This window comes from Petromyzon marinus, chromosome 5 (assembly GCF_048934315.1).
Source record: "Petromyzon marinus isolate PM22_M1 ecotype Great Lakes invasive population chromosome 5, UKy_Petmar_22M1.pri1.0, whole genome shotgun sequence".
Taxonomy (NCBI): domain Eukaryota; kingdom Metazoa; phylum Chordata; class Hyperoartia; order Petromyzontiformes; family Petromyzontidae; genus Petromyzon; species Petromyzon marinus.
Window position 1 is genome coordinate 3,247,770 of NC_133671.1, and position 16,323 is coordinate 3,264,092.

General features: G+C 47.4%; 1 protein-coding gene across 1 annotated transcript in view; it reads right to left on the reverse strand.

The window, feature by feature from the left end:
- The window catches only part of CDC73 (cell division cycle 73), a 28,743-nt gene extending 12,654 nt beyond the window's left edge, over nt 1–16,089 (reverse strand). Inside the window, exons 1-6 of the mRNA XM_032946708.2 lie at nt 15,877–16,089; nt 5,383–5,488; nt 4,464–4,533; nt 4,065–4,127; nt 3,690–3,742; nt 3,100–3,188 (exon numbers count right to left, since the gene is read on the reverse strand). Coding sequence (XP_032802599.1) covers nt 3,100–3,188; nt 3,690–3,742; nt 4,065–4,127; nt 4,464–4,533; nt 5,383–5,488; nt 15,877–16,007 — 512 coding nt within the window. The 5' untranslated portion in view covers nt 16,008–16,089. The remainder of the gene's footprint in view (nt 1–3,099; nt 3,189–3,689; nt 3,743–4,064; nt 4,128–4,463; nt 4,534–5,382; nt 5,489–15,876) is intronic.
- Between the last annotated feature and the right edge of the window lie 234 nt (nt 16,090–16,323).

Genomic DNA, 16,323 nt, shown 5'->3' on the forward strand with positions numbered 1-16,323 from the left:
TGGTTGTGTTAATCACTCATTTTTAGAGGGGGGCCACTTTTGCCAATAAGACATCGCCAGTGTGAGGGGCGCTACACCACCTGCAAGGGGTGTTTTAACCATTTGTGTATTAAATTTCGATTTAAAGCCTCCGTGACTGCAGGGATTCATCTTCTTGGTTCTTTCGGTAAAGTCACGTAGAATTGAAAAAAAAACATAATAAGATAAAAATTATCACGACGTTTCGGCCACAGCACAAGTAGCCTTCCTCAGGTGAAGAGACAGAACTGTCGGGAAGACAGCGCTTCAGTGAACACAGCCAAGCTTTGGCCACGTCTTTTAAGCTGGGTGGGAGGAGCAGAGCGCCTTGACCAAAAAGTTTACATAACAGAAGAATTTGGCATTGAGGTAGCAATGTTAATGTGTTGGATTAGCATGATATAAAAGTCAGAAATTAGCATGTAACTGGGGGATTAGCATGATGTTAGTGTGAGGGATTAGCATGTAACTATGTCGGAACTATGTAAGAAGTGGCGGTTTATTTTTTCTTTTCAACGTTAGCACCACTGTGGTTAGCACCACGGAAAGCGACGAGCTTTGTTCAGACGGACGAGTCCATCTATGCTCGGAACGGAGGAGGGGGGAGAGAAGAAACAGCAACGATGCGCTGCTCTGTCCTGTGTTGCGTTACTGCTATGCTACAAACTAGACTACTATACTCTTTGGTTTTATTCGGAAAAGTCACGTAGGTAAAATAAAATAAAACAAAATAAAAGAAAACAATTAAATCACGACGTTTCGGAGGCAACACAAGCTTCCGTCTTCAGGTGGAACAGTCACAGCAAAATCGCTGCATCAAGTGGGGAAGCTCTGATAGCCTGGAGCTTAAAAACAGGTTAAGGGGCAGGAGGAGTCAAGTAGGGGACCTTGGTGGGGCGGGGGGGCTGAGTTAATCCGTCTTTTGTTATGTTGAGGGTGTGGGGGATGAGTCACTACACGGGGGCAATGGAAAAGGAAAAAATAGAAAAGATCGGCAAGAAAGTGCTGCACGGGGGCAAAGAAAAAAGAATAGAAACGTTCGGAAAGAATATGCTAAACTATTAAACTAAACTATTAAACTAAGCTATTAAACTAAGCTATTAAACTAAGCTATTAAACTAAACTATTAAACTAAACTATTAAACTAAACTATTAAACTAGACTATTAAAGTAAATTATTAAAGTAAACTATTAAACGATGCTATTAAACTAAACTATTAAAATAAACTATTAAACTTAACTATTAAACTAGACTATTAAACTAAACTATTAAACTAAACTATTAAACTAAACTATGAAACTAAACTATGAAACTAAACTATTAAACTAAACTATGAAACTAAACTATTAAACTAAACTATTAAACTAAGCTATTAAACTAAACTATTAAACTAAACTATTAAACTAAACTATTAAATAAACTATTAAACTAAACTATTAAATACAGGTTAAGGGAGGGGGGGGAGGAGCCAGAAAGTGACGTGGGTGGGGGGGAGGGCTGAGTTAAGCCACCTTTTATTATGCTGCAGGATTTCGGGGGAGCGGTGTTGTACCGTGCAGGGAAAAAATGGGTAAAACCCCTTTTTTGTTTTGCTGCCGGGGGGTTGGGAGGAAGCGATAGCACGCTGCACGGGAGCTAGTACAGGACAACTTTTTGGAAACTGAAATGAAAACTACGAAAATAGCTGTACAATTAAAAGGTAGCTAAAGTTTGACATACAATCAATGAGGAGTGGAAATGGCTGTACAATTACAAGGCAGCTAACATTTGACTTGATTTATAACATCTTTCCAGTGGTTGCTCAATTTGAAACCATCCTCTCGGTTGAAGTTGTGTCTATGTTTGTATATCTGGATGGCCTCGTGGACAAATCTCTAATAGCCGGGAGGTTTGCAGAGTACCTTGGTATCGGAGAAAACAATATAACGTTTTGATATTAGACTTGTAATATTACACTATGTATTATTCTACCAACCCTACTGTGTACCACACTGCTGTATATTCACTATACAATTATGATACTATATATTGCCTTATGAATTGTTAGACATTACACCATTATACTATTTTATTCTTATACAACATGCTATAAACCATACCATTGACCGTCATGTGAAAGGTACTAAGAGGCAGGGCCAGCGAATGGACTGCGGTCTGAAAGTCACCGTAAAATAACAATCAAGAACCGAAATGGTTTATAACGTCTTTCCAATGGTAACTAAGCCAGAATCCATCTTCTCGGTTGAAATTGTCTCTGTGTTTGTATATGTAGATGGCCTCATGAACGTTTCTCTCATGGCAGCCGGGTGGCTTGCAGAGAACCTCCGTCTTGGAGAAGTCAATGTCATGTGAGCCTACTGAAATATAACAGTGATCTGCCACGGCTGAGGTGTTCGTCCTACCGTGTTTCAAGTCTGCTTTATGTTCACGGATGCGGTCCGAGATATGTCGTTTGTTTTCTCCAATATAGCTGCTACCACAGAGGCAACTTAGTTTGTAGACGCCCGGGTACTGTATGTCTGGAACCACATCTTTTACCGACGGAACCAGATCACGGATTTTATGTACTGTGTTGAATCGGACCTGGATCTTGTGTTTATTCAGGATTTTGGAGATCTTTTTTGTGACCCCCGCAATGTAGGGTAAGGTGATGGTTTTGAAAGGCTCCTCAAAAGGATCCTTCTTCATAGTTGGAGTGATGGCTTTGCGGATTGTGTAGTCGGAGTAACCATTCGCCTTGAGAGCTTGGTGTACGTGCTTGAGTTCACTGGTAATGTTTTCCTGGTCGGAGATAACTGGGCTCTATGGTGCAGAGTCTTGATGAGGGAATTCTTCTGGGATGGATGGTGGTGCGAATCCGGTTTTAAGTAAGCATCCGTATGGGTAGCTTTCCTGTAGACAGAGTGGGTCATTGAAGCATCAGGTCTCCTTTTAATTAGGACATGTGTATTGTCGGGGGCCACACTAAAGGCCACCAAGGGCCGACAGCGGCCTGCGGGCCTTGCGATGAAGAACACTGGATTATGGTGGGCCGTGTGACTATGTGCTGCATTCTCCAGGTTTTCCATGCCAATGATTACCGGATCTGTTCGGTGTTGACCATGACCTCTTTGTATCCTTCCAGGCGGGCAGCCAGACGCTCCTTGTCCAGGCGTACGCGCTCTGCATCCTGCACAAAACCTCTGATGTGTTTAGTTCTCTCTCTTCTTTGTCTTTCCCCCTCCCACCCCCCCCCCCCCGAATTCATTTCAATTATCTTGAGATTAAATTATCCATTCAAAGCTTACAGGAGTAGCATGCCCAGTTAGGGGATCACTCTTTGACACTCGAAGGTATTTCCCTGACCTTAAAATGCATGGAAGTGGCATAATGACATGTGTGACCATGATTTTCAACTCTTATATTCTCATTAAAAATGTTTTAAAGTTATGTTTAAAATAGCTTGGATCATTATAGCCTGCGTATTTATCCACATGAGCGAACTTTTGTTGTTGGTTTCACCTTACCTTAAGACAAACACACACACACACGTGGACATGCACAACCACGGACACAGTGACTCACAGGCCTATCGCTGCACCGCTAACAGACGACAACTATAAATGAACGCCAAAACGACAGACACACAGCACATACGGTGACGTTCGCAATGCCCACGCTGCTCCCTTACCTCAAGCCGGGGTTTCTTAGGTTCAGAGCTCGTATCTTCAGATGCTCTTTTTACTAGATGGGATAAGAGGAAGAGTCAATTGACGGCCTCGGTGCTGAAGAGAAGTGGTTCCCAACCTTTCCGGGGGCCCGTGGGCGACTGTCCACCCTCAAAAACAGTTTGCAGACCACCATGTAGCAAAGAAAACTGGTGTTTTTGAGAATAAAAACAGCATCTGCAACAACAGTTCCGCGGACAAATCACCCGCGTAGTTGCGTAGCGCCGGTGAGTCTGTCGTGGCCTACAGGCTGGGAAACCGCTGCTGTAGAGCAGTGCGCTGCTGCGGTCTCGCGGCGTGCGTTATGATTCACACGAGGGTGCATCTATGCGGGTTACCTTGCGTGGGTCGCTGTAGGCCTATCTCCAGAGGGGCACTCTTGTCAATACTGGTAGAAGTGGCTGTGAGAATACACACACGCACGCACACACGCAACGTAAACACCAACAAACTGCATTGGAGGTAGTGAATGAGCACCAATCAAGACACTGCTCACCAGTGCCAAATTCCCCCCCCCCCCAATCCCAGCTCTGCCATCCTCCATATATAAAGGTGTTATTGACTAATTAACGAGTGTTTACACGTGAGAGGAAACCGGAGCACCCAGAAAAAAAAACCCACGCCTAAAGATGGAACAGGTGGAGTCCGCATTCGCTGTGTCGCCTTCTCCCGGCAAGCCAGGGCAGGGCACCTCGACAACACCCACGGGTAGGGTGTTGCGGCAAGGATAGACATACCGGTCTCCCCATTGAGATACGCCAACAGGTCTTTTCTGTCGGGTCGTCGAACCACAGGGATGATTTCTGCCTGTGAGCACATTGAGAAGAACAATGCATGATCGGTAGGCACCGATCATGCGTTATGTTACGTTTAATCATTTTGCTTCTCTAGGGATTTGAATCCGTCGCTGAGAACCATTCTAAATTCCTGTACTTCCTGAAGTAAACGTGTGATATTAATTGACCTGTGTTAGCACATCATTAGCTGTATTCTTTATTTTGGCAATGCAGAAGTGTACAACTTCCATCGCCAATCTGCGCTCACTTTGTGTTGGGATTACTGAAAACACACAACCCTGAACCAAGTCTGTTTCATTTCTTCTCCACGTCCATTTCTTAGGTGGCTCCTCTTTGAAAAAGATGTTCATTACCTTCAAGTCCCTACTGACTGCAAACTCTTCATAAACCTTCTCTTACTATTCTTATTTACTTCAACGCAAAATTGACCATGCATCCTTTCATCTCTGTACCTTTTACCTAGCTTTGCAATACAGCCAACCATGATGATGTTGTGTGTTTTTACCTCCTTCAGAAAAGGATTACGTTCAGACATTTAGTCTACTTTTACCTCTTCATGGACTATTTCTAACTTGTAGAAGCTTAAGAGCCTCAATGTCAGTTGGACAACAATTGCTCAAATACTCTTAAATTATAAAGACTCGATTCCCTGAAAAATAAAAATGCCACTCCTCTATAACAACTGTAAACTCTCCCTCCATGTAGCATTACCCACCGATTTTGATCATATTGTGCTGGGCGTGTATAGACTGCAGTCACTAAATCCTGATGACCCGCCGAACGGATGACCGAGACTTGTTCCGCGGCATAACAAGGCACTGGGTTGTGTGCTGTAGCACTGAACTTAATGCCCACTCACCGCTGCCCTCCGGACGTACACAGGATGAGAGAGATGCACATGGTTGAGCAGAAACAGGATCGAGTCCAGTGTGTAGTACTCCTTGGCTTGGCCATCTTTACCAGTCCTGAGCAGATTGACAAACAAACGACAGAGACAAAGATCCCCCGTGTACCCTAAAAAGAATGTTGGGGCAAGTGCTGTATGGAGGCCGGCAAGGCACACGCGGGGATGGGTGACCAACACCATGCCCGGCTGCTTTTGCTTCCCCAGTGCTGATATTTACACACCACTCCAGGTACTCATTTAACGCTGAGTTGACCTATACGAGGTCAATAACTGGTTCAAATATTCACCACTGTTATTGTTCATGAGTGGGAATCGAACTCGGGTGACTTGGTGCATAGGAAAGCGCATTAACCACTGCACTACCACTCACCTGCTCGACAAAATACACATTCAGCTTTTTAACGCAGATGCACATGCAATGTTTAACAAATATTTTCAGTGTTTCCAGATCTTAAATTCCAGAAGAGTAAAGACTCGGACAATATGTAGAGTAAACAAAGATGTATAAGAATGTTACTCCTAAGAGCCCACTGGGCAGGAAGGGAAGTCCACCTCTCTTTGAGATGCTGTCAGTGAGCGCCAACCAAAACACAGGCCAACCTTATATTTATGCATGTCACCTACCGAGTTAGCAAATATGACAGCAAATAACTTCTCACTGCACAGTAGGTATATATGGTGTTGTGTAGAAATACAAAACATAACAAACCAAACCGTCAAGTTGTGTCCCCTGCACTTCAAATTCAACTTAAAAAAACGATAACTGTGTTGTGTTCGTGTTTCGTTTAATTACATGTATTATTTTAAGGCATTGGAATCCAACTGGATCTCAAGATGCTGCTCATAATGGGTAGGGTACAGCCATTCCTGGGGAGCCGATATATTTATTTATTTTACAAAGCTAAAGACACAAAGGCAGAGGAAGAGAGGAAGGTCTTGAACAAAGGTAGGGCGTCGACAGCAAGGGAGGCTGGAGGAAGAGAGCTCAAGACGATGGAGGGAGCCAAAATCGATCTCCCACTGAGGGTTGACTGGTGCCTTCAACAGCAAGCGTTGGTTCGCTAGAGCGGAGAGTGCGTACGGGGGAGTACAGTGAGATGACAAGAGGCAGGACAGGGCGAGTCAGTGGAGAATCTTCAAGATGGTGAAGGCGACCTTGAAGTGGATAAGATGATTGGATCAGCAGCCACTGGAGAGAGCGCAGCATTGGGGTACCATTTTCAGTCTGCCGAGAGCTATTTGGATAATCTGGAGTTTTCAGAAGAGGCATTTGGGGAGGCCACATAGCAGAGCGAGTTGCAATAATCTCGTTGGGGTGTGATGAAGACATGGATGAGGGTCTCAGCAACAGCTCAGTGTAGGCAATGGTAGATGTGGGAAATGTGGTGGTCTAAGGTCCCGTAGGGTTGAGAAATGTGGGGAGCGAATGAGAGCTCTGGACCTGTAGACATGCCTGCGGCATACGTCACAGTTTTGAATGACGGTATGCTGCTGAAAGTGTCGAAATTCATTTGGGGAAAAACAATACTATGCCTACTTACAACTTACGTTCACCACTTACAAGCTGCACATACATTTCAGAGAAACAGACCAATAAAACTTCACTATTCATTTAACAACGGGTTTCCACAGGGCTCTTTCTCAACACGACCGCTGCCATTTACAGTACATCAATGATCTGCTTCCGAACTTGTCAGGAAAATTTGCATAGGCAGATGACCTTGTGTTCACCACTGAGGCTGCTGTCCTGGTGAAACAGTCTTGATTCGTTGTCACCGGAAACCATGGAGTGGATGATTCATTCATATGCGTCTCTTTAAGGACTGCTTCTTGACGTTGTTTATTAAGGACCACCGTCTCATGTTCACGTGCATTGCGGCTCTTGAAATAGAGTTTTTTTTTTTATCAAATTCGAAACAAATGGCTCTTCTTGTTTTTTCGGTTGCCAATCTCTGGGTTAGATCATGCAGGCATGCATACGTTTTGAATATAACCCTCCATCACCTGACAGAACCAATCAAATCAAGTTGCCACGTGGGCAAACATGCCAATTCATTTGTTTTTTCAGTGAACTGCAATGTTGAAAGGCAAGGCCAATTGACAATGTATACAGCGTCTCGCTTGAGACTACACCCGGCAGCATCAGGTGTTAACAAGAGCTTAGCTCTGGCATGGAAGAGCTTCCTCATCCTGGTGTTTAAATAGGTGCCATTACATCACCAAGACCGCCGCGCAAGTGAACCACTGTACAATAATACAAATAGATATTAAACGCAAAGAATACAACAAAATACATTAATAAATTATACTGTAAGTTTTATTTACCTAAAATGATGATGGGGTTGTGATGATACTACTTTGGCAGTCATCGGTGCACTTGCCACCGCACTTTCCCGACTTTCCTTTTTGTTCTTGCTGATACAGTAATACCCCGGTTTACGTCGGGGATGCGTTCCTGTAAAGGTGCGACGACGAATCTCTAAACGACGTAAATTTACAGGGTAGGTGGTGGAGGCGAAAGGCTGAGAGGCGACGAATACGAGACAGGATGGACGATGCTGTCAGCGACATAAGCGTGGCTTGAGGAAGACGCAAATCAGGTAGCGGTGTTAATAAAGTGACTGTGTTTGCGCAACGACATAAAAGGGAGAGACGTAAATCGGGGTTTGACTGTGTTACGGACTGTTGGCTCCTCTACCGTGTTATGGTGGCCAACAGCAGATGCACCGTCTATTCAACAACTTCACTTTCTGAGTTAAAGTCATCACTTTTTCTTGCCTTTTACTCACGGTGTCACTTCGTCCACTCACTCGACGTGCAGACGCCACGATAGAAATAAAAAAAACCCACATATAAAGGCAAAAATAGCACTAAGGCAACGGCACAAAAATAATATGAAACGTAAATATTAAAACGATGGACGGATACTTAATTGAAAACAAAAATAGTAAAAGCAGGTACAGTATCCCTCCCCGTGACGCGATGTTGCCAAATCGTGAATAGTCAAAAGAAAAGTGAGCGAAAATTAAGCTGGCATACAAACATAACATCGCAAAAAAATCTAATTTCGCGAAATAAAACTCTGCGAATGAAGAGGTCAAACTGTAACTGTGAACCGTAATGTTGGTCGTGAAAAGCCGACGTACAGGTATCCCTCGATTTATGCGTTCTTCAAAAAAAAACACAAGTAAAATGAAATGTTGTACATAGCAATGTCTTTTCCCGTTAATTTAATTCCAAAAATGTGGGATACACACGTATATCACTTTCGCAATACAAAATGAATAAAAAAGCATAAATATTAAAACGGTTAAATAATGATTCATTGCAAAATAAAAAAATTTAACTTTTCAGGCAACTCATCAAAAGATCTGTTGGATGTTGGAATAAGTGGAAAGGTGATGTGGATGCGTTACTGTTACACAGCAGGGACACCGTGACGCTGCCACGGATGGATATGACGCAGCTTCCCAGGTGCTTATTGTTTGATCTCAAAGCAGTGCCGTGTGAAATTCCGTTAACGCAGAAATTCGATTTTGTTCAACGAAAAGTCTCCTGAATTTTCCAATTGCGTTAATGCAAAATTTCGTAAACCGAAATTTGTATGCATCCATACAGGGCTCCTGGCATTAGTAGGAGTTTGTGGTTTGCCACAGCAGCGAGGCGCGGTGACCCTGGCCCCTAACTCAGTGTTTTGGAAGTGGATCACTCGCTAACACCCAGATTTCAGAGAGCTTATAGGCCCCCAAATCCGAGAGATTGCAGTACAACACGTGGATGTGTGACCCATTTGTCTGGATTTTTGCGTGTAAACTAAACTATTTTTGTATTTTAACAGGTAAGGCCCACTGAGCAAATTGCTTTTTTTTAGAAGCGACCTGGCCACAAATTATAGCTTAACAAAGTGGCGTATCGCGTTGAAATTTAAAGCAGCCACTTAGAATCAACGCATGTTGATTTAAATGTGGAAGGAAAACTGGAGGAGCCGGGGAAGAATCCACGCGGCCACGGGGAGAGAGACACGCAAACTCCACGTATACAGCAAATATCAGTCAGGATCAAACTTACGCCCTCCTGTATACCAGGCGAGGCCGCTAATATCTTGCCAGCGTAGCACCCACTGAGGAGCGTGTTAGATCATCATAAGTGTCTTCTCGGGATGCTTCAAGTGTCCTTTAATTTGCAAAACTCGAATAAAAAATGGGCAAAACACCTCGGGACCTTCCAGAAGAAAACAAATCTTTAAACTTAGCAAAGCTTTCCTGGGTAAAGAAATGAGAATTTCTCATACTGGACTTAAAATCTCATACTCCGTTTCCAAGAACAGCTTTGTCCATGACCACACACACACACATCACAAGGCAACTCATTCAACAGCAATTGTAACCGAGACCCCCACGTGTGACAAATTGTAAAACAAATTCAGGAGAGATTCTCAAAAGACACCATTTAACCAGGACGATGAAATTGCCAATCATCATGGAGGTGAAGGTTAACCCAAACGTTACATAGTAACGTAGCAAAAACGTGCGCCTAGAACTGTCCTCTCCTACGTTATGGAAAAAGTATACTGCAATTATAAACCACTTATGTTATTCTGTCTAACAAGTGCTGCATCCCTCATTAGTGGTTTAGTCACGTGGTTTACAGGGGGTTTAAGCGAAAGGCTTCTACATTTGTTGTCACAAAAACACAAAAAACAACCGATATACCCAGTAAATTACACACAAAGAGACAAAACCAGCCCTCAAATACACTGGTGAATGCTGTATGCCGGAAACCAGTTTTCAAGTCGGCGATGGCATTTACACGGTTCAACACGAAACAACTTCGGGCCAGATGAGAGAAGGCAGAAAGCGGCGGGCAAGACGTTGGTTGGCCATCTCTGGCGAAGGCGACGAGCTTCGCGGAACAACGTGCTTCAAATGAATAAGGGCCGAAGACACGCGCGTGCCTTGAGGTTTTAAGTTGCATGGCAATTCCTGCGACAGCGCGTGGCACAGACGCGGGGGCACAATGACCGCCCCCCCCCCCCCGCCACAGTGCCAGATTAAGCTCGTGCGGGGCCTGTAGAAACACACACATTTGTTCATATATTTTTTCATTTGCTATACAGCCAGATAATATGACAAATCGCTAACCTTAAACACCCAGTCTTTCAATAAAAGTTGAAGGCGGTATAGTACTATAGTAATAGAGCAAGTGCAGAATCACTGAACCGGAATTGATAGCTTGAAAGCATTTAGCGCGGGGCCCTTGAAAGTGTGGGGCCCGTAGCCTATGTAGCTACTTTTGCTACGAGGATAATCCGGCACTGCCACCACCACCACGTGCGGGATGGAATTTCCCGTCCCCGGGCACCGGCGAACCCATCGGCACGAGGGGGGAGTTCGCACTCACGACCTGCCGAGGATGGACGACGCGGCCAACACTCATCCACAAAGCACGAAGACAACAACCACCTCCCGCGTCTCTAAACACTGCACTGCACTGGCATGTAAACGTCTCTAAAACTCACATTTCCTACCATTTCTAAAGTCCCCAGAAAGCTGAATAAATTACCCCTCTAAACCATTAAAAAAAAAACCCCGTTATAGCCCATGCACAGTTCACGTCCGGGGATTGCGTTCCTGAAAGGCGCGACGGCGAATATCGAAACGACGTAAAATCAAAGCGATGTACAGGGTTAGGTGGTGGTGGCGAAGGCCGACAGGTGACGGATAACAAGAAGGGACGGGTCATGTTGTCAGCGACGTAAGTGTGTGTGTGGGGGGGGTTGGGGTGACGCAAATTAGGTGGTGGTGGTGTTAATAATAAAGTGGCGACGTATTTGCGAAACGACGGCAAGCAGGAGACGTACATCGGGGTAAGGCTGGACACCACTTAGAACCCCCCCTCACTAAAACACAAACGTCTCTTCAGCCCCCCAACCCCCCCCCCCGCTGTCTGAGACCCTCGCTACAACACCGTCTCTAACCCCTGTATATAGCCCACTACAAACCCATATTTAAAGACCCCTCTTTGAACCCCACTCCACAACCCCATATGGACCCCCAGGTCCACAAGCAACACCTCCGATGCCCTCTACTACACAACTATCTAAACCCGTCAGAACCCCCACGAGGAATCCCTCTACACCCCCCTGAACACCTATATAAACCCCCGTCTAAACCCCTCAACCGATCAAGCCCTTCTATTCCCCTATAAAAACGCATACACTCCAATAAACGCCTGTTTCAACAAAAATAACAACAAATTACGACGTTTCGATGACGCTCGCTTGTGTTGCGATTGAAACGTCGTAGTTTTTTTGTTATTTGCTTTGAACCTATCTACGTGACTTTACCCAAAGAACATAGTTAAATTATCACCATTCTTTAAGACTCCTGGGTAGGCTAGGCCATTTTCGACTTACGATATTTTCGACTTACGCATCTGCATCGTAAGTCGGGGACTACCTGTGTAGTAAAGTTGAGTTTTAGACTCTTCCTTGTTTAACCCCAGTGACCCCAGGCGTGGGGGGTTGAGGGGGCGGTGGCGACACCCGTGGAATCGTCAATATCATTACAAACTTATCAAAGCCCTATATACAGGACACATCCGTCTATACCAGTCAAAACCTGTCTATACGCCTGTAAACCTCTGTAAATTCCCGTATAAACCATCATACACTTAAATTAAAACACGTCTAAACTCTATCTAGACCCGTAAACCCCTTGTCGATGATCGTAAAATGCCTCTCTATAACCACGTAAATCCCAAGATAAACCCCACGTTTAAATCCCTGTCAATAACCTCTTGTCTGTAACACCACCTGTACCGTCTGTACCCCTGTGGATACCCCAGTCTACACCCCAGTCTACACCCCAGTATACACCCCAGTCTACACCCAGTCTACACCCCAGTCTACACCCCAGTCTACACCCCAGTCTACACCCCAGTCTACACCCCAGTCTACACCCCAGTCTGTACCCCAGTATAAACCCCAGTCTACACCCCAGGCTATACCCCAGTCTACACCCCAGTCTACACCCCAGTCTACACCCCAGTCTGTACACCCCAGTCTGTACACCCCAGTCTGTACACCCCAGTCTGTACCCCAGTCTGTACCCAAGTCTACATCCAGTCTACATCCAGTCTACACCCAGTCTACACCCCAGACTACACCCCAGTCTACACCCAGTCTACATCCCAGTATACACCCCAGTCTGTACACCCCAGTCTACACCCCAGTCTGCACCCCAGTCTACACCCCAGTATACACCCAGTCTACACCCCAGTCTACACCCCAGTATACACCCCAGTCTGTACACCCCAGGCTGTACCCCAGTCTACACCCCAGTCTGTACCCCAGTATACACCCAGTCTACACCACAGTCTACACCCTAGCATACATCCCAGTCTACACCCCAGTCTACACCCCAGTCTACACCCCAGTCTACACCCCAGTCGACACCCCAGTCGACACCCCAGTCTACACCCCAGTCTGTACCCCAGTCTGTACCCCAGTCTGTACCCCAGTCTACACCCCAGTCTACACCCCAGTCGACACCCCAGTCTGTACCCCAGTCTGTACCCCAGTCTACACCCCAGCATACACCCCAGCATACACCCCAGCATGAACACCCCAGTCTGTACACCCCAGTCCTAACCCCAGTATACACCCCAGTCTACACCCCAGTATACACCCCAGTCTACACCCCAGTCTACACCCCAGGCTGTACCCCAGTCTACACCCCAGCATACACCCCAGCATACACCCCAGTCTACACCACAGTATACACCCCAGTCTACACCCCAGGCTGTACACCAGTCTACACCCCAGTCTACACCCCAGTCTGTACACCCCAGTCTGTACCCCAATCTGTACCCCAGTCTACACCCAGTCTACACCCCAGTCTACACCACAGTCTACACCCCAGTATACACCCCAGCCTACACCCCAGCCTACACCACAGCCTACACCCCAGTCTACATCCCAGGCTGTACCCCAGTCTACACCCCAGTCTACACCCCAGTCTGTACATACCAGTCTACACCCCAGTCTACACCCCAGTCTACACCCCAGTCTACACCACAGTCTGTACCCCAGTCTGTACCCCAGTCTACACCCCAGTCTACACCCCAGTCTACACCATAGTATACACCACAGTCTGTACCCCAGTCTGTACCCCAGTCTACACCCCAGTATACACCCCAGTCTACACCCCAGTCTGTACACCCCAGTCTACACCCCAGTCTACACCCCAGTCTACACCCAGTCTACACCCAGTCTACACCCCAGTATACACCCCAGTCTACACCACAGTCTACACCACAGTCTACACCCAGTCTACACCCAGTCTACACCCCAGGCTGTACCCCAGGCTGTACCCCAGTCTACACCCCAGTCTACACCCCAGTCTACACCCCAGTATACACCACAGTATACACCACAGTCTGTACCCCAGTCTACACCCCAGTCTACACCCCAGTCTACACCACAGGCTGTACCCCAGTCTGTACCCCAGTCTACACCCCAGTCTCCACCCCAGTCTACACCCCAGTATACACCCCAGGCTGTACCCCAGTCTACACCCCAGTATACACCCCCATCTACACCCCAGTTTACACCCCAGTATACACCCCAGTATACACCCCCATCTACACCCCAGTCTACACCCCAGTCTACACCCCAGTCTACACCACAGTCTACACCACAGTCTACACCACAGTCTACACCCAGTCTACACCCCAGTATACACCACAGTCTACACCCCAGTATACACCACAGTCTACACCCCAGTCTACACCCCAGTATACACCCCAGTATACACCCCAGTCTACACCCCAGTATACACCACAGTATACACCACAGTCTACACCCCAGTATACACCACAGTCTACACCCCAGTCTACACCCCAGTCTACACCCCAGTATACACCACAGTATACACCCCAGTCTACACCCCAGTCTACACCCAGTCTACACCCAGTCTACACCCCAGTCTACACCCCAGTCTACACCCCAGTCTACACCCCAGTATACACCCCAGTCTGGACCCCAGTCTGTACCCCAGTCTACACCCCAGTCTACACCCCAGTATACACCCCAGTCTACACCCCAGTATACACCCCAGTCTACACCCCAGTATACACCACAGTCTGTACACCCCAGTCTACACCCCAGTCTACACCCCAGTATACACCCCAGTCTACACCACAGTCTGTACACCCCAGTCTACACCCAGTCTACACCCAGTCTACACCCAGTCTACACCCCAGTCTGCACCCCAGTCTACACCCCAGTATACACCCCCATCTACACCCCAGACTACACCCCAGTCTACACCCCAGTATACACCCCAGTATACACCAGTCTACACCCCAGTCTACACCCCAGTCTACACCCCAATCTACACCACAGTCTACACCCCAGTCTACACCCCAGTCTACACCCCAGTCTACACCACAGTCTACACCCCAGTCTACACCACAGTCTATACCCCAGTCTACACCCCAGTATACACCACAGTCTACACCCCAGTATACACCCAGTCTACACCCCAGTCTACACCACAGTCTACACCTCAGTATACACCAGTCTACACCCCAGTCTACACCCCAGGCTGTACCCCAGTCTACACCCCAGTCTACACCCCAGTCTACACCACAGTCTACACCCCAGTCTACACCACAGTCTACACCCCAGTCTACACCCCAGTCTGTACCCCATCTACACCCCAGTATACACCCAGTCTACACCCCAGTCTACACCCAGTCTACACCCCAGTCTACACCCCAGTATACACCACAGTCTACACCACAGTCTACACCCCAGTCTACACCCCAGTCTACACCACAGTCTACACCCCAGTCTACACCACAGTCTACACCCCAGTCTACACCCCAGTATACACCACAGTCTACACCCCAGTATACACCCAGTCTACACCCCAGTCTACACCACAGTCTACACCTCAGTATACACCAGTCTACACCCCAGTCTACACCCCAGGCTGTACCCCAGTCTACACCCCAGTCTACACCCCAGTCTACACCACAGTCTACACCCCAGTCTACACCACAGTCTACACCCCAGTCTACACCACAGTCTACACCCCAGTCTACACCCCAGTCTACACCCCAGTCTGTACCCCATCTACACCCCAGTATACACCCAGTCTACACCCCAGTCTACACCCAGTCTACACCCCAGTCTACACCCCAGTATACACCACAGTCTACACCACAGTCTACACCCCAGTCTACACCCCAGTCTACACCCCAGTCTACACCACAGTCTACACCCCAGTCTACACCCCAGGCTGTATTCGCTGTCTGTCCTCGCTATCCTCCACTGGGGGAGACCGCGCATCTGGGCACACGGAACCAGGCCGAGGTCTCGTCTGGCTCGCCGTGCGGTGCCGCCGCCGCCGCGGGGCGCGCACTCACTCACTCACTCACCCCCAGATGATGTAGTTGGTCTTCACGTTCTTGGGCCACGAGAACTCGCCGAAGATCACCTCGTCGCCCTTCACCACGATCTCCTTCTTCTGCACGTTGTACTGCCGCAGCACGCTCAGCACGTCCGCCATGTTTGCCGCGACCCCCGGGGCGATCCGACACCGCGCGCACTCAGTGAGAATCGCGAATCGATTCGGCTGCCGGCAGCACCCCCCCCCCCCCTCAAACGCCTTCGGTGTGGCGGGAGATTAAACAGTCGCACGCACAAGAATCGTTCCGAGACGGGTTATTACGGAGGAATCGATTGGGTTTGTAAGCACCGTGCGGAAAGCGAATGTAAACACGGGAGGAATCGATTACGATTTGGCGGATGGCGATTCTACCGGTGTCGCCACCCCCCCTCACCCCTCCCCCCACGCCTGGGGTCACTGGGGTTCAACAAGGAAG